Source organism: Lynx rufus, unplaced genomic scaffold (genome assembly GCF_022079265.1).
Source record: "Lynx rufus isolate CCGP_SWC_20201006 ecotype Redwood Valley unplaced genomic scaffold, mLynRuf1.p SCAF_1, whole genome shotgun sequence".
Classification (NCBI taxonomy): Eukaryota; Metazoa; Chordata; class Mammalia; order Carnivora; family Felidae; genus Lynx; species Lynx rufus.
The window spans coordinates 163089014-163112059 of NW_025814823.1; the positions used below are offsets into that span (position 1 = coordinate 163089014).

Consider the following 23046-nt stretch of genomic DNA (forward strand, 5'->3'; position numbering starts at 1 on the left):
ACATTGCTAAATTTCCCTAGAGTGTGGAAAATTTTACATCTACAAGGATGAATAAAATAATGGTTTTCAAAATACTCATACTCATTTTATCAGTGGGAAAACTAGGGCCCAGAGAGATTAAGCTTTATATCTTCACCAAATAGTCCTGGTTCCCAGGCTCAGTTTTGTTCCATGCTGCCTTTTAATAGGATGCAATATCTTTGATAACATCGTTATGTTATTGTTAGGGTTACCCTAACCAAAGATACTTCTCCAATCCCTGTTTGTTCATCCATTCAACCAATAAACATTGAGCAAATGCTAGGCCCTATGCTAGGTATCAGGAATACAAAGCTGAGTAAAGTAGTTGCTGTCCTCAAAGATTTCACAGTCTAGGAGTAGAGATAGACACAGAAAATTATACACTAATATGGTGAACATGGTTACAGGTATTTGCAAAGTGTACTTTAGAAGCACTGAAGGACAAGCTGAAGTTTAGGTGAGAGTCTTTAGGAGCTACTACCTGAGAAAGTCTTAAAGGATGAGTAAGAGTTAGCTGGATACATGGGGAATGTGAAGGGCACTTCAGAAAAGCTGGTACAAAAGCATAAAGGTGAGATATAGCTTCCTATATGGACAAATATGAATGATGTCTGAGGCAGTGAGTGATCAGAAACATAGTTGAAGAGGGGTCAGAGACCAGATAATTGAGGGCCTTATCGACCTGTTAAAAAAACAATGGGTTTTAACCTATTTTTTGAAAAAGTAATCAAAGTATTTTTACACTGGAAAGTGACACTGTCAAAAGCACATCTTAGAGAAATAATGCTAGGAGTGATGCAGAGTATAAATGTGAAGGAAGGAGACCAGTTATAATATGCCAAACAGTAATTTATGACAATCGACAATATATAGGAGAACCAAAATAGAACATTTGATTAAAGGAGACAGATTTGGGAAATATTTTGGCTGATTCTGGATGTAGAATCATCTAAAATATTGGGGGTAAGATTTGGTGTTTGAAGATGGGTATAGGACAAAAGAGTCAAGAAACTATTAGAAAAATAGTCAATGCTTGAAAAGTTTATTAAATGCTCTTAATATATACATATTGTTTTTAAAATACATAACACATTTTAAATTTCCTGAATATTTAAAATATACATGTGTATAAACACACACACCCATACCACATACTGTCTAACTTGGTGTTTTGGTAGAAAAAGAGAACTAGTTTGGGGAGGACATGATGAATGAGGTTTTATACATACTGAGGTTTAAGAGTATCAGAATTTGGTGAAGAAATATGGCCTGGAACTAGATATCTAATATCGTTTGCATATAAATGTGGCTGAAACCATGATAATGATAAGATTAGCCATATAAGGAGCATAGAGCAAGAGAGTACAGGTCTCAAGTGTCCATTTATTTCATGAATACATAGTAAGCTCCAATATTGTGCTAGACTCTACTCAAAGTGATGGAAACATATCTAAAAGAAATAAATAGAAAAAGGGAGGGAGGAAAGAAGGAAATGGAAAAGGCAGGCAGGTAGGGCAGAAAGAAAAGGATAATAAAATCCCTCCTCATCACCATGAAGCTAACTTCCTTGCTTTCCACTGCAGATCAAAATCAGTAAATGAGTGATTTATCTAAGGATTATAAGAGAATAACTGCTATGTTGGAAAATGATATTTAAGGGGTAGGTGGAGAATAAGGAGTTAAGAAAGAGTAAAGGAGAGAAAACAAATTGGAAACAAATCAGTGGAAGTTGGAAGAAAAGGTGATCAAAGAGTGAATTGTAAATAATTCATTACTCTGCCTGGAGTCTCTTCCTCTAATCAATTCCATAGGCTGCTGCTAGATTTCTTTATCAAGCACTATTTTACCCACAAAAGGAAGCATTATAGTCTACCTACAACTAGATTACAATATAGATACAGAAGTAAGGTGACTACAGAAATACTACCCCTTCAATTCTACAAATGGCGTCTACACATTTTTAAACTTAACTTTTCCAACGTAAAATTCTCACACTATCAATATGTGATTACTAAGAACATGAAGGTGTATGACAGTATGATGCAAACTTAAGTAGAAACAGAGAAATGTAGCATATATTCCTTTTAGTTAAGTGTATATAAACTACTTAAGCCTATATATTTTATAAAGGTTAATTTCATGAGGTAAAGGGGAAACTATTATTAGAAAAATAGTCAATGCTTGAAAAGTTTCTTAAATGCTCTTAATATATACATATTGTTTTTAAAATACATATTTTAAATTTCCTGAATATTTAAAATATACACGTGTATAAACACACACACCCATATATGTGAGCAACACATTTATCACAAATAATAGAATTTAAATGTAAATTTCTTATTTGAATCCGAACTATTCTATAATTATGTCTCTACTGTAAGATAAGATTTCCCTAAACCTATCATAACATCTTAATAGGTATGCATCTTTAAGGTGCTGTTTCAGATAAGTAAAGCAATTCTCGCTATAGACCAGATAGAGAAAAAATACTGTGTGTACTAACTACAGTATTTCATATTTCACAAGGTTCTAAGTAGAAAGTAAAACACAAATCACAATTATCAACACTGATTACCAGAACAAACCCAGAGTCAAGGCAATATGAGAACAGTAGGAAGCTTTAATAACTAATATATTTCTAGAAATGACAGTCTGCTTTCAATTGTTGTGTTCACATTAAACATTTAATAATAAATTAATGTAAAATATTACAAATATTAAAAATATCCTCTGAAATGATTAGTATTGTTAATCTTAAGGTTTTTTTTTTAAGTTTCATTCATTTTTGAGAGAGAGAAAGCATGTGCGCATGCACAAGTGGGGGAGGGGCAGAGAGAGGGAGACACAGAATCCAAAGCAAGCTTCAGGTTCTGGGCTGTCAGTGCAAAACCCTAATGCAGGGTTCGAACCCACAAACGGTGAGATCATGAACTGAGCTGAAGTCAGATGCATAACTGACTGAACCACCGAGGTACCCCAATCTTAGGTTTTTAATATATATTATTTAACAGGATTTTAAATGAACCTATCAATAAGCCTAATTCATTAATTCATAGTTACAAAGCTGTGTTTAACAACCATAACTTCTTTTTCCTCATAACTAACAAGGTATGTTTTGTGCTTCTTAGTCTGTTTCTCTTTCCATATACTACTTTTTTTTTTTTAATATATGTGTTCGTTGGATGAGGCTATAGTGAGTAAACTATCTACGGTATGGACATTTTAATATGCAGTGTACAGAGCTAACATGAAGAATTTGAGGGGCACCTGAGTGGCTCAGTTAAGCATCTAACTCTTGATTTCTGCTCAGATAATGACTTCACAGTTCCCGCGTTGGAGCCCCGTGTCAGGCTCTGCATTGACAGTGTGGAGCTTGTTTGGGATTCTCTCTCTCCCTCTCTCTCTGCCCCTTCCCCACTCAAGCACATGGGTGCACACTCTCTCTCAAAATAAATAAATGAACTTAAAAAAAAAGAATTTGAGGCCACAGAGGAAAAAAAATTGACAATGTCTCACCTATTCTGCGACATTAAACTCTATCTCCATCTCCATTTATATCTAAATAAATACACACAACTCAAACTGACACCTTCTCTCTTGTCTTCCCTTCTGATTAGGCAAAGGACAGCTTATCTGGTAGGAACTCTTGTTTAAGGTAGAAAATAGCATATAGATTCACATCCACATCATTCATCTTTCAAGGTAATTAAACTAGTGGTAAACTATCCAGAACTTTCTGTTCTAAAAGGAATATACAAAAAACAAGTGGTTTCTCAGGATACGTTTGGGTAAAGTTTATAGGTGTAAAGTCAGGTCTGCAGTACTTACCTGTACCTACCTTTCAACATTTCCAGATATTTTTTCATTTAGGAACATGACCTAAGTCCCATTGGAACTGGTTCCTGAACCTACCAGCCTTTACTAGGCATTTATGCCTAACATACTCCCTCTGCCTTTCCCTCTTCTCAAATTTTTAACTCTCATAGCTTTTTTTGTACCCTTAAAAAATATGTAAACCAATTTCTCTGTTATACCATGAAACTTTTTCTGAATCTAATCAAAGGATACTGAAAAGCTCTCCTTCTTTTGAATTTCATAGCCCTTTGTGTGTCTCTCATTACCTAATACATTGTTCATTTACCATTTTTTTCCCAATCACTCCTGCTACATTGCAAAGTCCTTTAGAGCAGGGATTTTTCAGCCAGAGGATGTAGTAAAAAAATGTTGAATAAATGTAATAGAGGTGAACTTAACATTGCTTTAGAATGCTCAGCATCTCATTAATGTAAAAGAATGACAGCAACTGCAAATCACAATCGTTACTGGCAAACTCATCCAACAAAGTACATTCTATTTAGGTTATTGGAATGCCATACTCTACAGAACTGTGGAGTCCTTGACCTAGAGTACCATCTCCCTTACCAGCCTCAAACACATTCAGTGAAACAATTAAAGCAACACTGCAGGCTATGAATGCACCAATATGCAACATCCTCCTGCCTGATCCGCTAATTCATGCCTTAGGATTTCAAAACTAAACATACAAGGCAAAAGTAAACGTACAAAGATAAAATGGTCATACCAATTACAGGTGGAAACATGTTTACAGGTCATAACAAGAAGTCATTTATTTCTTTACAATAACCATGAACTTCTAAGGTGGAAACAATAATCAGTATAACCTAGGACTAGCTTCATTTTAATTTATCTGCAGACTATTTTCAACGCCCCTAATACACTAATGTCACCATAGAGGCATCTCCATTTTTAAAGATTTAAATCAATAGCAACATATGAAATTCTCCCTAGGATGTGAATCCTTTCAGGGCAAAGATTCTGTAACTTTAATCTTTGTATCCCTAAACATAGTTCAGGATACATTGCCCAGGATAGAATAGTTGAGTAGTTACTCTTTAACTGCTCTCCAGATAAACACCCAACATTTAATAAGATGTCAAATTATTTAAACCAGCAAAACAAGAAAAAAAAAAAAAACCTTACATCTTCTTATATACGAAAAAGCCAATTTTTCATTATTTTATTCAAGAAAGCATATACTTGAAAATACACACACAGCTTTTACTCTCATATCAATATCAAAAAGTACTGAAATATATTTACCCATTATATGATTCAGACACACCGGCAAAAGGCTCATTTTCACAGTTGGCATAAACAAATACAAAATTCAGCACAAGCGCAACTAAAGATGTGAGCAAAGCAAACTTCATTGTGTTTTTACATGTCATTTTGAGTTTTGAAACAAGTACACCACCTAAAATCTGACCAAGAGCAGCTCCAGGAATTAAAACAGCCCCTGATGAGAAAGAAGACACAGAGAGTGAGAATACAGGTGTATCAGTTACTCACATGACAAATTGGGAAACATCAAAAACAAGCACCAGTAGTGTTTTAACACATGAATGCTATCATGTGATTTATAATGTTTTGAATATTAAGATCAACAAATATTCTCTTCAGCTATACAGCCTCTGTATTTCGTGTTCATACAACAGACTGTCTATTAACAGAAAATCTGAAACTTTTATCAAAATCAGTAGTTTAAATTTCAAGAAGTGGTTATCCAAAATGATATATTATTCTAATAAAAATTTAATGTAGTAAAGTAAAATTATTAGATTAAATCTGAACAAAGAAAAAAATGGTTTACCTCCAAGGGTAGCTGCAAAGCTGGAAGACAATCCAAATTGATTTTCTATAAATTTAGGTAAAAATGTAGCAAATCCAGTAGTAACTAAGGCTTCTGAGGAAGTTGAAAAAACTAAACACATAAAGACAGTATTCCTCATCAAATTCTAAAGAAAAAATATAGTTCACCAAATGAATAAGTATGATTATACTGCAAAATGTAACATTAAAATGGCAGCATGATGAAATGGCAAATTTTTAATAAACACAGTATAACTATCTATAAAATTTCAGCATTTCCTCCAGCATAAAAATGATATATTAATAGCTTGATATATACAACATTGAGAAAATTTATATGTGGAGCACCTAGAGAATTGACAGGTGATTGATTCAACAGTAGGGTGACTGTGTCTTTATCATATGCAAAGGATGGGATAAAGGAGGTAAAAGCCAGGTTGGAAAGGTTTCTCCAGTATATGATAAACTTCCATACATTAAATCTACCCCTTGTCTGATGTTTTGAATTCCCATGTCTACTAAATGAAGAACTTGGGTTATAAACACAGATGAGAATGGTCTCTTAGTATCAAATTTGTATTGTTCTATGAGTAAAGGACTCACTAGTTAAGAAACTTAGATAGTTATAGAGTTCAGCAATTTTAAATAGGCGGATACACTGCTGGACTTCTCAGAATCTTAAACTATCAGAGGAGAGTACAGAGATTAATTAATCTAATATATCTGCCCACAAAGTGAAAGCCAAATTATACTTCTGGAATATTAAGTGAAAAAAAGATTTAATTAAATCAAGCAAAATACACACACTCACAACCACTCACAGGAGTCATGAAGAGGCAAGGCAAGAGAGTTAGAAGTCAGATCCAGATGATCTAACTTAAGAATAATAGTAGTGACAAAAAAGAGAAAAGTACCTGAATCAAAACATTCAATAATTTTAAAAAATAATAATGGCAGAAAACATTTAAATCTTCAGGTTTAAAAAGATAATGGATTTCTAGCAAGAATTAATGGGGGAAAAAAAAACACATACTTAGGCATAACCTAATATAGTGCCTGAAATCAAAGATAGATGGAAATAAAAATGAATCATACTAACTTGGATGGAACTTCTCAACCACAACACATTTAACTAGAAAAGAGTAAGATAACATCCACAGAATTCTGGGACTAAAAGAGTATGATCAGAAAAGGTCAATTTAGTCAGAAATATCATTCAGTATTCAAGGATACTTAGATGCTACTCTGTCTGAGGAAAACTAGCAATAAAATACTGAATCCAGAGGGATCTGAATCAGAATTGAGACCTCAAAGCATGAAACCATAAGAATAAAAAAAAGCAGTAATATACATAAAAATGGTAATATACATAACAATTTATAAAATAAATAGAAATATATGACATAGAACATAACTATTACAAAAGAAAATCATTGTGGGGATTAAAAATCATGAACAATGTCATAAAAACACAAGAATGTGCCTGCATGGGAGGGAATAGAGTTAAAAGGTAAGATAAATCAATTAAAAACATTTCAGGCTTTCATTTAAGGAGGAAAATGAAAATGATTGAGAAGGAAATAATTTCAAATCTTGAAAAGGTAAAATTACAAACTCCTGTATGTACAAAACTTTTATGATGCTAAATGAAAGAATGTTTTTCTGTGCAAATACAACAGAACAGACCATAACACTTGTTTCTTTAATCTCAAATTCAAACCAAGTAACCACTAACTGCCACCTATTTCACAAGGGAAAAATACTGGTTAGACATTCTCTAATGTATATTTATAATTTAGTGATAACTGATCTATTACATAAAGGAAGTGGCATGGAATAATGAACTATAGTGCTAAAGAGAAACCACTGAATATTGATATTGTCATTAAGACAACTCATGTTCTTTCAACCATTCTATCCTGGAATAGTTCTCATTTACTCAAAGCATAATAAAATTAAATCTGAGGAGTTATTTATTTATAAGAGCTAGAATTATAATAAGTAAGCAAAAATGCATTGTGAAAATATGTATATATATACTTATTTATATGTATATATAATATACATATCTACCTATATATGTGGAGGAGGGTGTGTGTGTATGTGTGTGTGTGTGTGTGTGTGTGTGTATGTGAGAGAGAGAGAGAGAGAGAGAGAGAGAGAGAGAGAGAGCACAAGCATGTATGTGTATAGTGTTATTTTACCTTTAGGGCAGCTGGAAAATCTTTAAAGCTTGTTCCAAAACTCTCCTCGGTGTCTTTTAAGGAACTACTCTTATCCTGGTGAGTCTGGGAAATTCTTTCACCTTGAATTTTTGCTGTACCTAAAAAAACAGTAAATGTACTTCTTCTATCACTTCATTCTTCATTTTTTTAATGCTTACTTTTCATTTTTTTTTAACTTTATTCTGAAGTTAGTTAACCTACAGTGTAGTCTTGGGTTCAGGAGTAGAACCCAGCAATTCATCACTTACATATAACACCCAGTGCTCATTCCAACAAGTGCCTTCCTTAATGCCCATCACCCTGCCCCACCCCCATCAACCCTTAGTTTGTGCTCTGTATTTAAGAGTCTCTTATGGTTTGCCTCCCTCTGTTTTTACCTTATTTTTCCTTCCCTTCCCCTATGATCATCTCTTAATTTTCTCAAATTCCACATGAGTGAAATCATGTGATATCTTTCTCTGACTGACTTATTTCGCCTAGCATAATACCCTCCAGTTTCATCCATGTTGTTGCAAATGGCAACATTTCATTCTTTTTCATCCCTGAGTAGTATTCCATTCCAGTGTGTATGTGTGTGTGTGTGTGCGTGTGTGTGTGTGTACATTGTATGTGTGTACATTGTGTGTGTGTGTGTGTGTGTGTGTGTATATATATATATATATATCCATACCTACATACCACATCTTCTTAATCCATTCATCACTTGATGTACTTTAGGGCTCTTTCCAAACTTTGGCTATTGTTGACAGCACTACTATAAACATTGGGGTGCATGTGCCCCTTCAAATCAGCATTTTTGTATCCTTTGGATAAATTCCTAGTAGTGCAATTGCTGGGTTGTAGGGGAATTCTGTTTTAATTTTTTTGAGGAACCTCCACACTGTTTTCCAGAGTGGCTGCACCAGTTTGCATTCCCACCAACAGTGCAACAGGTTCCCCTTTCTCCCTATCCTTGCCAATACTTCTTTCTTGTTTTGTTAATTTTAGCCATTCTGACTGGTGTGAGGTTGTATCTAATTGTGGTTTTTATTTGTATTTTCCTGATGATGAGTGCTTTTAAGCATCTTTTCAGGTATCTGTTTGCCATCTGGATGTCTTCTTTGGAAAACTGTTTATTCGCCCCATTTTTTCACTAGATTATTTGTTTTTGGGGTGTTGAGTTTGGAAATGCTTACTTTTTAACTGACACACACTTCTACAAGTTTATAAAACCATAACATAAGAAGCCAGTTCCTCTGTTAACAAAATCCACAAACATTTACGTATATAATTTTTTCTGAGAGCTAGAATTATTACTATCAGCTAAGGGAGTTCCAACCAGTCTAAAAATTAAGATGAGACAATTCTGTTCCAACGACATATTTATCCTCTTTATTTATAAATATCTCTTAGGGGCGCCTGGGTGGCTCAGTCAGTTAAGTGGCCGACTTCAAGTCAGGTCATGATCTCACAGCCCGTGAGTTCGAGCCCCGCGTTGGGCTCTGTGCTGACAGCTCAGAGCCTGGAGCCTGTTTCGGATTCTGTGTCTCCCTCTCTCTGACCCTCCCCCGTTCATGCTCTGTCTCTCTCAGTCTCAAAAATAAATAAACATTAAAAAATAAAATAAAATAAAAAAATAAAAATATCTCTTAAATTCTTTTCTTCTTTTTGAATGGTTCTCTTTTTCATCCATTATATATTAAACAATGTATGTTCGAGGTTCTTTTCTTTTACTCTCTTAAGTTCTTTTTTTTCATTTTTTTAATGTTTATTTTTGAGAGAGAAAGAGAGACAGAGCACGAGTGGAGGGAGGGCAGAGACAGAGGGAGACATAGAATCCGAAGCAGGCTCCAGGCTCTGAGCTGTCAGCACAGAGCCCGACATGGGGCTTGAACCCACGAACTGTGAGATCATGACCTGAGCTGAAGTCGTACGCTTAACCGACTGAGCCACCCAGGTGCCCCTACTCTTTTTAATTCTAACATGCTTCACAGATGAAGTATTTACCATGTATTATCATGTCTCTTTGATTTTTAATAATGGTACTGTGAATAAATCTGAGAAAACAGTCAATACATGGAATTATAAGTTGGATGGCCCGGGGTAGACAGGAATCAGTGAGACCAACTACTTCCACTCTGCCAACTTTCCTTTTGCCCATTCCTAAAGTTAATCATCTACCTTTTACATGTAATAGAAACAACTATTTAATCTTCAGCCTAGAGAAAAATACTTTTATAGATAATTTGAACTACATGATTATATAAAAGCAAAGTTTTCCAGAGAAGGGGAATGGATGGATATTCTTTTCTATTTATCTTTTCTTTTTGGACAAACTGTCTAATATTGAAATATGGTGAAAAATGAGTATACTACAGCATTACTTTTATGACAATTGGAAAAAAAGTACTTGTTCTCTCATCAACAAATAACATCAATGATTTAAGGCAGATTAATTATTGGGTAGTGAGTAACTGAATACAAACTAATAGTTTGAAAGATACTTGTACTTTGCATATACATAAAGCAAGATTCCAGACAACACACAGGAAACAAATTTAGTTAAGTATATAGTAAGAAAGTGCCTATGTACAGTTTTATTGATTTTATTACCTGGAAATAAAGGAAAACCATAAGTATTAAGATTGCTACCCAGTATTTCCTAAAGACAAATGTTCAAAAGTTTGCATAGGCAGACAACTGAAATTCTATAGAACAATGAATTTTCTAGGGTTCTTATCAACTATACAAAAAGCAACAGTTGGCCTAGAATTGGAATAAAACTCTTTGATTTTAACAAAAATGAATACCTGGTAAATGTTTTGGGAAGCATAAAAAAGGAATTATCAAAGACCAAGCAAAGAACCAACACAGAAGAAATCCAATCCACCATGCCCCCAGCCATCGTGGATCATCTTCAGTAATATCTATGCTATACGACAGAAAAACAAAATGTAAAAGTCAACTTTACCTTGTTCACTAAAATTTAGTTATGATAACTATACTTTGTAATTCAAGTACATATATAGGGGAATATTATTACAACATTCAACATTTAAAGCAGAGTCACTGTGATGAATCAGACAACAGAAAGCAGGCATAAATGAAAACTATAATAATGGTTTACAAAGTATATCAAAATGGCACTATGACATAAAAGTGTAAAATATTAAAGAGTAAATATATATATGCTAAATATCTGAAAGCATACATAGAATTTCTAAACTACCTAACTTGGCTAAGTTTTTCTTCTCAACTATATTGAATACATCTTATAACAAATTACTGATCTGTGTTAAAAGCACATACACTGTGTCTTAAGGCATTCACTTAAACATAAAATTCGTTTTATTTATTTATTTATTGAGGTGTAACTGGCATACAATATTATATTAGTTTCAGGTATACAATATAATGTGATATTACCATATATTATAAAATGATCACATTAAGTCTAACATCTTAGCTGCAGAAGTATTTTTCTTGTTTTGCGAACTTACAAGATTTACTGTCTTAGCAACTTTCCAATATTCAGTACAGTATTACTAACTATAGTCATCGTGTTGTATATTACATCCCATGACTCATTTATTTTATAACTGTAAGCTTGTACCTTTTGACTCCCTTTACCCATTTCACCCATCCCCCATCTATAACATATAACATATCCAAATGGTAGCCACAAATTTGTTCTCTGTATCTATGGGCTTATTTTTTTGTTTGTTTGGTTGTTCTTTTTTTTTAGATTTTACATATATATGAAATCATATAGTATTTGTTTTTCTCTGTCCGACTGTAAAGTTCTTCTTAATTTCTTAAGTTTTATAACAGTTCCCATCATTTTAGATCAAGATATTTCTGGGGCTCCTGGGTGGCTCAGTCAATTGAAGGTCCAACTCTTGATCTCAGCTCAGGCCTTGATCTCAGAGTCATGAGTTCAAGCCCCACTCTGGGCTCCATGCTGGGCATGGAGCCTACTTAAAAAAAAAAAAAAAAAGGTTTCCCCCCAAACACACCATTACTACAACTCATGTAATTCTCCACTGAAATTTAAAACCTTTCTTAAAAACCCAGATCTCTGTTTCAAGGACTTCATCTGCACATCTTCTTATATAGTTTCTAAAAATTAACCTGGGACTAACAGCTCAAAGAGCAAATCACATATCCATGAGCACATTTTCTATTCATTACTCACAGTCACACAAAGGATTGAGCGGTTTTGATTCCTAGTGGTAAAATGAGAAAATATGGACTCACCAAAGGTTACTGACTTCTCTATATTCCGGAAAAAGAGAAGGTAACTCAGTGGTTAAAAGGAAGATTTGGGAGTCAAAGGTCTACCTGGATTTATGTCTTAGCCACTTAACAACCTCTGTATATCAACTACCTTATAGGATTACTAAGAGAATTAAATGAAGTATGTAAAATAATGTAACACACAAAACCTATAAAAAACTATAGAAAATAGTATGGGATAAATAAATATTACCTCTTATTATCCTCTATGGCCAGAGCTGAAACCACACAATTGCAATTCTTATGACCATATCAAAGCTACTACAGCACTTAGTTTGAGAATCATAGACTTTTGAGACTTTTCAGGCTATCTACATCCAGCTAAATCTACTAAAAGCACAACTAATTTTGATTAAATTCTTCATTCTGAGCAATGCATGAAGTCCTAGAGGTGTATTTTGAAAAGTTTCAGATGACTATTAAGCATCCTTATTTATGAATAAATGTATTACACTAAGGGGTGGTATGGCATTAATTCATGAAGTGCAGATAAAGTATAATATAAATATTGTGTGTATTCAGTTCTGTTTCCTGAAAAATCCCTCATGCTATCTGAGGAAATTCTTTGAAAACGTTCTATGATGTTAACATTATTAAAATAAAATAAACATATAAAAGAAAAAGAGATGTCGCCTTGCCTTTGTCCCATGTTCACATCAATGTACATGCTTAGCAGCTGTCCTCCCAACACATAACCAATAGCAGGGCCTAATACTGACATAGAATAGCCAATTCCTGGAAGAACAAAGACATTGAAGATAGTCAACTGTACAATGGTGCTTTGAAAAGCTTACAGCAGTGAAGACAAATATTTTACACTAGAAAAATCATGAAATGATTAGAATTACACCAAAATTACACATTTTCAGTAAAAAAATACCATTGAATAGTACTTGTCAAGTCAAAGAGCTTAAAAAATATTTTAAAAATAAACATAAAACATTTTAAATATAAATATTTATGTAATTCAGTGTATAAATTGTTAGACTGCAATAATCGCAATAAATCTAACAACTATAAATTCATGGAAAGTTACATTACGTTACTTGGTGGCAGAGGTAGTGCATCTACTACTACCCTTTGTGGATGGTGAGATTAGCTACTGTTCACAATTCTTATGGAAAAAATGATGTGAAATGAGAAGCCTTTTCTATTGTGTAGACACTCCAAAAGCAAACTGTATTTTGCACTACAGCAGCTGATTTTAAAACCTGGATCTGGTCATTAGTCTGTTTCATAAAAGTAAGCCATTAATTTAAATTCCTGCACTTAGTGAATCTTCCACTTAAACTTGCAGCAGAATTAAACTAACCTTATTTCTCTGATACTTAAATTTTTGCCATACATAACATTTATTTTTTTTTTAAATGTTTATTTATTTTAAATTTTTTTTTTCAACGTTTATTTATTTTTGGGACAGAGAGAGACAGAGCATGAACGGGGGAGGGGCAGAGAAAGAGGGAGACACAGAATCAGAAACAGGCTCCAGGCTCTGAGCCATCAGCCCAGAGCCCGACGTGGGGCTCGAACTCACGGACCGCGAGATCGTGACCTGGCTGAAGTCGGACGCTTAACCGACTGCGCCACCCAGGCGCCCCAACATTTAAATTTTTACCAAAAAAGATGTGTACATTAGTATCTTCATATATTACCACTTTCTAAATTTTTTATTAATTGCTGAGATTCTCATTCTCATATACAAAAGAACAAAATATAACATATCCAAAACTAAGCATGTGTCAATGGCAAAAATGACTTATATACTTGACCAAGTCTCCAAAGTAGAAGCCATGCAAGATGATCTGGAAACATATAAGAATTCTGAAGGACCAGAGTCAAGATTCTGAAGAGGGACATCTAAAAAAAATGGGACTGATTTTTTTCCTACATATAGTGGCTGATTCTACAAGAGACACTGGGGGTTAGCAATCCTTGGTAGTGTCTGGGAAGGAGGGAAACCAAAGTTGTAGTTCAGGGCCCCTAACTTGGAAGTTATTAACTTCCTCTACCCTACATTTTACATTGGCACCTAGGAGGCTATACTCTAAAAGTAAGGGTGAATTACAAATAGACTTGCTCACAAAGTAAATACAGCTTTGCTTCAAATAAACTCAACCTGTGAAGTCAGATAAAGGGCATCCCAGACTGCAGTGTTCTCAAATATATCAGAGATTGGGAATTTATTAAAAGACAGAGTGGGGTCTGGAGAAAAGTGGTACAAGTATAAAACACCTTTGTCAAAGTGAAATGAAAGAGATCCACAACAGATTCCTCAGAACTGAAGATTACCAACTGGAAAATACAATTAAGTCAGTAAATATTTATCAAGAAGCACAAAAAATAAAAACAAAGGATAAAAAATACAGAAAAGAGTAAGAGATGAAGAATGCGTTAAAAAAAAAAAAGGCTTAGCATACATGTAATTGGAGTTCTAGGAGAGGAGATAATAGGAAAGAAGTTATATTTAAATAAATAATTATAGGAAATATCCTAAAGCCAATTAAAGTACAAAACAACATGTAAATCCAAAACATGTAAATCCAAGTCATATAAATCCAAAACAAGTTAAATAAAAGGAATTTTGCACCTATACACATCATATAAGTAAAACTGAAGAAAATCATATCAAACAGAAAAATCTTAAAAATGCAAACATATATAAGAAACATTGGAAGTGAAAAGACAAAGAAACAGTATTTTTAAAGTACTGAAAAAAAAAAATCAACGGTCAACTAGTTATCTATTCCCAGTGAAAATATTTATCAGGGAAAAGCGTTAAAAAAAATTTTTACTTAAAGAGTTCTAGAACCTTTGTGATAAACAGGAATGTGTAAAAATATCAATTAATTTCAGAATTTCATAATCTCAAGTTTGCATATAAGGTCATTAGTAGATGAACAGTAAAGGATATTGATAAAAGGAGGAAATTGATAAAAGCGAAGAAATGAAACAATAAACATTAAATTATCAAAAAGAAAAAAGGCTAAGAAATAAGAACATAGAGCAAATATGTTTTGCACATGTTAAGATGAAATATTTAAACACAAAATAACATTAAATGAATTAAAAAGTTGGAATTAAAGAACAAAGATTGTTAACCCAATGAAAGCATTAAAGAAATAAGGGAATAAAGGGTGATTGGCCTGGAAAAGATTCTAAGGACTGAGAAGTTACATTAACTACTTTTTTTAATTCACTCTAAAAGGTAGCAAATTTTGATTGTTTTCTTTTTGCCCCTTTTTGCCTTGTTATGTATAAAATTTGTTTCTTAGAATAATGTATGCTACCAAAAATAGATACTGTTTTAAAAGAAAGAAAGAATGGAGGAAGATTTTGGAAATGGGGAAATAAAAAGAGATAAAAAGCATAAAAAAGGAAGTTTTTCACACAACAAAACTTAAATACCCACTAAAAAATACTGGTTATCTGAAATTGAAAAAAAAATCAGGTATATAAGATACTATAATTAAGTGTTCATATTTTCCTTAACATAAAGAGATAAAATGTGTTTCCCAGTTTTGTTACTTCTGTTGTTTTCCTTTGCTCTCAAAAATTACCGTTTGATAAATTCCTACAGTATAAGAAAGAGTTAACATAGCAGGCCTGTGACTGTTAACTTTAGAAAGACCTGTCTGCAAGGCTGGCCCTTGGCTGGCATTTGGGATTTATTTAACTGTCCAGAAGGATGCCACCATTCCCTAACTAATTAGGGTGCCTGCCTGACTGCACCTACACTGTACAAACAATATTGTTTTGCTGACCACTTGTATTCCTTTTAAGAGTCTAGAACTTTTAATACATGCAAGGCAAAGGGTCCCTACATGATCAACCCCCAATAAAATCCTTGGACATTGAACCTCTAATGAACTTAACTGGTAGAAAACATTTCAAACTCCTTGCTGGCAGAATCAATTGTGAACTGTCTGGCTCCACTAGGAGGAAGCTAAATCTTCGAAACTTGTACCTGGTTTTTGTCTGTACTTTTCCCTTTGCTGATTTTCCTTGGCATCCCTCCCTGTAATAATTCACAGCTATGAATATGATTATATGCTAAGTCCAGCAAGTCCTCCCAGAGATTTATCAAATCTGGGACAGTCCTGTGGGCCTCCACTCTACCTACCGTGTTTAAATAATTTTTGAAAAACTTCCTAATTTTGTGTTACTAACACATGAAGATTAAAACTGTTTTATGAGAATTATTGATCAGAAGAGGACTTCAGAAAGGAAATATGCTAAACTGAGAGAGTGAAAAGCATCATTACTAGCTAATTGAAATAAAAGCATTACTAATTAGTAAATGAAAGAGAAGCTATACAGATCAGCTAGAACTTGTAGAGAGAGACAATGAGACTTTGCAGAGAGACCAACACAAAACAAGTAGAGAAAACAACTAGAAGTGTAGTGGTTTTCATATTAAGGAAGAGCCTAAGTAGGTTTAATAGTCTCCATCAGGGCTGCTTTGAACATACTTCACTTCCAGTTACTATAGCAATAAGTTCTTGTTATACACTGAATGTTTGTGTCCCCTCAAATTCCTATGTTTAAACCTGGGATGTAGGTTTCCAGTGTGATGGTAGGAGGTGAGATGTTTGGAACTGATTATGTCATGAGAGCGGAGCCTTCACAAATTATATTAGTGCCCTTCTAAGAAGATGCCCCAGAAAGCCCTTTCTTACCTGCCATGTGAGAACACAAGAAAAAGATGGCTGTCTATGAACCAGGAAATGGGCCTCACCAGATCCTGAAACTGTGGGTACCCTGATCTTAGACTTTCCAGCCTCCAGGACCATAAGAAATAAATTTCTGTTGTTTACAAGCCAACCAGTGTATGGTATTCTGTTACAGCAGATTAAAAGAACTAAGGCAGGGGCGCCTGGGTGGCGCAGTCGGTTAAGCGTCCGACTTCAGCCAGGTCACGATCTCGCGCTCCGTGAGTTCGAGCCCCGCGTCGGGCTCTGGGCTGATGGCTCGGAGCCTGGAGCCTGTTTCCGATTCTGTGTCTCCCTCTCTCTCTGCCCCTCCCCCGTTCATGCTCTGTCTCTCTCTGTCCCAAAAATAAATAAACGTTGAAAAAAAAAAAAATTTAAAAGAACTAAGGCAGCCCCCTATATTAGAATAAGAAACTGATAAGATGAAAACTTACAGAATGTGAAACACATTAATTTGATGTAAGGCCACACACAGCCTAGTAAACTCTACCTTACAAGAATATCACAGAAGAAATTTAAGAGAAACTTACGCTACCAAAAATTAGGTTCAGCACCGCCTTTCCCCTCACCGCCCCTCCCCCAGCCACCAACCCAGAATTGAGCCACACATAACCAGGATTAGTCTGAAATGAAAAGTCCACAGAGTTCTGGGTACTGTCTTGTGGTTTCTTTTGTTGACTCTAGTTAAGTCCATAAAAGATTTAGTAAATCAGGTAGAATGGCCAACTCAATCTCCCCACCCTGTGTAAATTAACCTGGAATTCAATTAATCCAGACAGCCTACTGCTTGGATGGCAGTTCTAGGAGGGCTGGCATGCCCGGAACAGGATATAGAGCGGGATGTCAACAAAACTCATAACCACATTCAACTGAAGGACATGTGTCAGTAAACAATCAAAAAGAGTAATATTGCTCTAATATTTATGGAAATTGAATAGAAATGCCTATGAAATTACAACTTTTCATAAGCATTATGTTATGCTTTTACTTATCAATTTAAAAAGCAATGAAATGATACTGAAACATTTATTTTATAGAGAAAACTTACCTATGTAAAGAGAAGATTTGTGTGTGGGCACAGAATCATCAATAAAAGCTGTTCCCAGGGTATAAAGAGGAGTTCCTCCTGCTCCCAGCAAGAGTTGTCCCAAGATGAAAACATACAAGTAGTTAGAAAGTGAAGAACTTGAAGAGGTACAACTGGTTCCATTCCTTGTTGCTGAGCAAGTATCTTTGGGGCAAAAAAATTAAATTGTGAATTTACAGAAATTTAATTTATCTATCTGTCTTTATAAATCAGACTTGCCTAACATAACCTTCTTAATTTCTTTCAATTACTTCACTTTATTTTTAAAATACAAATATTACTAAAGAACATTTATTAAATATTATGTTAAAATATAGAAAACAGAACAAAACTGAGAAACATTACTTTAAAAATCATAATTCACAAAGTTTGGGGTAAATTAATGTAAACACAATTGAAGCATGTGGTGCCAGGGAAGGAGTTTTCAAATTAAGAAAAGAAAAAACAAACAAAAAAATTAGCCTTTATTTTTCTTTCCAAGTTATAATACAGTATGAGAACCATAATGAATTCATCAATCAATACCTTAAACACATGTGAAAAGTACACTTAGGTTATAGTATATTTTGGCTAAAACAGTAATTTCTCAATGTTTACAGCAAAGCCATAATATTTGAAGTTATGTCTAATTCTTTATTGTAGCTTGAACTATTTTATTAAATTTATTTTTTGAAGCAAGCTTTGGCTCTAGAGGATATTCTTCTGAATATCATCAAAGGAAAAATGCTTATCTTTAAGATTTGATTAAAATCTTAAAAATCACACTCAAAGACTGGATATTATAGTAAATCTAGATTTCCTAAACTCACTGGATAATATTAATGAGCAATGATGCTTGTTAAAAATACATTCCCAGCCCAGGACACCTGGGTGGCTCAGGTTGTTAAGCATCTGGCTCTTGATTTAGGCTCAGGTCATGATCTCACAGTCATGGGATCCAACCTTGCATAGGGCTCCCCATTGAGTGTAGAGCCTGCCTGGTCTCTATCCTTCTCTCTCTACCCTTTCCCTTCTCATGCACTCTCTAAATAAATAAATAAATAAACATTAAAAATACATACACTCCCAGCCCTTTCCCTTTGAATCTGGTGTAATATCTAGGAATCTGCATTTTAACAATGGCCTTAGCTAATTCTATTTTCACTTCCTTAATATCAGATCAAGATTACTTCCAGAATGATGTAAGACCCCCAAAGCACCAATCCTGAAGATTCTTTAACTGATTCATGGCCATCAAACTTTCAGATGCAAATTTTATGTATAAAATATTTTATTTTATTTACTTATTTATTTATTATTTATTTATTTATATTTGACAGAGAGAGAGAGAGAGAGAGAGAGAGAACGTGCACACAAGTGCGGAGAGGAGCAGAGGAAGAGAGAGAGAGAGAGAATCTTAAGCAGGCTCCATTCTCAGCTTGGAACCTGACCATGGAGCTTTATCTTACAACTCTGGGATCATGAGAGAAGCCGAAATCAAGAGTCAGATGTCAACCGACTGAGCCACCCAGGTGCCCTTGCACAAAATACTTATTTTTTTTAATGTAAAATATACACTATAATTTTGTACATATTCAGATTATAAGAGGTTGATGAATATTCAGGCCGATAATTTGTATCTATAACTGGGCTAAATCTGCATTATTTGTGTTACCTCCTTTGCCATGTCAGATATTTGAACTGTGATTTCTGGTTCCATCATTCACTTTCTTGGAAGTAGTAGATTAGACTAAGAATAATCTCATTATTTGATACATTGCAAAATTGAACATACAGGTATTTCTTATTTTTCATATTTTTTTATGATAGGTAAATACATTTTTTACTAATCTGTAGGTATTTTGACCATGTGAGTATTCTCTGGGGTTTTGGTGTTTGTTTTTTTCTAGAAGAAGTAATACATGAAGTTTCAACATGTTTGTTTAAGTGAATTTTATTTTTTTTTAATTTTTTTTTCAACGTTTTTAATTTATTTTTGGGACAGAGAGAGACAGAGCATGAACGGGGGAAGGGCAGAGAGAGAGGGAGACACAGAATCGGAAACAGGCTCCGAGCCATCAGCCCAGAGCCTGACGCGGGGCTCGAACTCACGGACCGCAAGATCGTGACCTGGCTGAAGTCGGATGCTTAACTGACTGCGCCACCCAGGCACCCCTGTTTAAGTGAATTTTAAATACCACAGAAGATCAAGAGAAAGAAAAAATTCTCCCTTCCCCCACCTGTCTCCACTTTATGATCTTCCATGTAACTCGGAGGGAGGTAATGACCTTTGTTAACAGCTCTTTTTATTTTTTTCAGACACTTTCTCACATATTCACATGTTTCCTATCCATTTACTGTTTTTACACAAGTACAGTCATACTAAACATACTACACCTATACTCAACAACTTCCAATTTTCACTTACATCCTGGACATCTTTGAAATTTAACTGTATTTAAATTTCTTTGTTGGTACTGTCATAACATTCCATAGCATAAATGTCTTCTAATGTATCTACTTAATCCACAATTTACACTTAAAAATTAATAATTAATAACACATACTGGGGCACCTGGGTGGCTCATTCGGTTAAGCGTCCAACATCAGCTCAGGTCATGATCTCGCAGTTCATGAGTTCAGTTCCATATCACACTGTCGGCTGTCAGCACAGAGCCTGCTACAGATTCTCTGTCTCCCTCCCTCTCTGCCCTCCCCTGCTCACACATGCTCTCTCTCTCTCACTCAAAAATAAATAACATTTAAAAAAAATAACACATATTATTATATTATAAATATATTTAGGTCATTACAAACATGTTGTGATAGGTATTTTTATAATTTCCTTGGCATATTTATGCAAGTCTATATGTAGTAGTTTCCAAAAAGTGGAACTGCTAAGTCAAAGTGTATAAATATTTGTATTTTGATATTGCCAAACTATCTTATCAAAAATTTAAACAAATATGCAATCATACCAGCAACACAGCAACATCTTCCATAATAAAATTAAATTACTACCAATCCCACTGGTTAAAAAATATCAAACACACATATTTTTTCAATTTATTTTTTTAATTTTTAATTTTAATTTTTTTTAAGTTTATTTACTTTTGAGAGAGAGACAGAGCATGAACGGGGGAGGGTCAGAGAGAGAGGGAGACACAGAATCAGAAGCAGGCTCCAGGCTCTGAGCCATCAGCCCAGAGCCCGAAGTGGGGCTCAAACTCACGGACCGCGAGATCCGTGGATTCGTCACTTACATATTTTTTCTATGAATGTTTCAAATATACTTTCGAGGTCCTAGCTTTGATATTTGCCTTATAAAATCTTCCCTTCTCCAAGATAATGTACATAGTAACATGATTTTATCCTAACATTTTACAGTTAACCTGAGAACGATGCAGGGGTTGGAGCACCAAACGCAGCACAGTTAAAAATCCATGTATAGCTTTTGGCTTCCCAAAACTTTACTAATAGCCTACTTTTGACGAGAACTCTTATTGATAAAGTTAATTAACACACATTTTGTATGTTACATGTATTGTATATTATTTTCTTACAGTAAAGTAAGCTAGAGAAAAGAAAATGTTAAGAAAGCCATTAGGAAGAGAAAATACATCTCCCGTACTGTATTTATTGAAAAAAAACCTGTGTGTATAAGTAGACTCCCACAATTTAAACTCATGTTTTTGTGTTTTTCAATTGTATTTTTAATTCATATGTAATATAGTTTAGTGGGAAAAGACAGAGATGCAGCATTCTATTGGATTAACCAAAGAGAATCTTTTATTAAAGACACTCAGTTTTATGTCACTGATCTTTGTAGTCTTTCTCTGGCTCAAATCTCTTGTAATTACTTCTGCTCTCTAAGCCTTGAGATATCAATATCTCAGCCCAGCTATAACCCATTTCACAGTACTGCATAAAAGACTCTTTAATACTTAACATTTTCTTTTATCATTTTCCCCAAGTAAACAAGGCCAAAGATCTACTTATGAACACTACTATATCTAATATACTACTCTATTATTTCTGAATAATTTATTTCTATTGCTTTTCTTAGAATTGATAAAAAGAAATGACATACTAAGCCACAGAAAGGCATGGATGAATCTTAAATGCATATTGCTAAGTGAAAGAATCCAGCCTGGGGAGGTGAGGTTAAGACGGTGAAGTAGTATGTGGTTGCCTCATCCCTCGAACACAGCTAGATAAATATCTAATCATTCTGAACACCCAGGAAATCTATCTTAAGAATGAGACAACAAACTGCACAATAGAGGGAAAGGTGAGGCTACAATGTAAAAGGCAGAAGGTGTGGAGATGTGATTTAGGGGAGAAAAGGATCATGGGTGCCAGGAAAGAGAGGGGAGCCCTGATCATGGAGAGAGGTGAGAGCCTGAGAGATTGGAGGGGGGTGGGGGGCGGGTAGGAGGAGAGCAGTGTACAGAGGATAGCACAAGAAAAACACTTCCCTAAAAGCATGGACTGGGAAAATGAGAGGGGCTGATTATTGTGAGTTTTTTCAACCAGTGGAGCTCAAAAATTGGAGTTTTAGCCGTCTTCGCTGTGGGGGTGTGGAGCCCGGCAAGTGAAGATGTGCCCCTGTGGAGAAGAATGGAGGAGGCCTGGGAGTAGACAACACAATCTGAGGAACCCCTGGGACAAACTGTGAGAAGACAGTTTTTGCTTCTTGAAGTATATCTGGGAGAGATGTCATTACTTCTCAAGGAACGAAAGAGACAGCAGGCTGCACTGCACTGTCTGGTTCCTTAGCATAGGGGAAGAAACACCTGCTAAGGGTGGCAAACTTGGACTCTGTTCTTTTTCTGCATTTTATAATCCACATTCCTGCCTATGGGTATGACTGCACTTCTGGGACAAGCTGGCACCCTCCCTAGTGCAGCAACCCTCCCTGAGAGGACCAGCACAGGTCCACGCCACGCTGGGTCTCTAAAGTTTGGAGTTCTAAAACTCAGTCAGTGTGCCTGAGATAAAACACAGGTGCACTGCACTGCTGGGAAGGCAGACAGTCCAGATACAGACAGGGTGAAGCTAGGGATTTGAGGGAAGC

General features: G+C 34.8%; 1 protein-coding gene across 15 annotated transcripts in view; it reads right to left on the reverse strand.

Annotated features, from left to right (window-relative positions):
* The window catches only part of SLCO4C1 (solute carrier organic anion transporter family member 4C1), a 134107-nt gene that overhangs the window by 74951 nt on the left and 36110 nt on the right, over positions 1-23046 (reverse strand). For 14 of the 15 annotated variants that reach the window (XM_047089638.1, XM_047089630.1, XM_047089646.1 and 11 more), the window contains exons 3-8: positions 17952-18134; positions 12833-12929; positions 10709-10830; positions 7899-8017; positions 5696-5840; positions 5146-5341 (exon numbers count right to left, since the gene is read on the reverse strand). In XM_047089638.1, the coding sequence (XP_046945594.1) occupies positions 5146-5341; positions 5696-5840; positions 7899-8017; positions 10709-10830; positions 12833-12929; positions 17952-18134 (862 nt within the window). The remainder of the gene's footprint in view (positions 1-5145; positions 5342-5695; positions 5841-7898; positions 8018-10708; positions 10831-12832; positions 12930-17951; positions 18135-23046) is intronic. The other variant, XM_047089739.1, reaches the window with a different exon arrangement.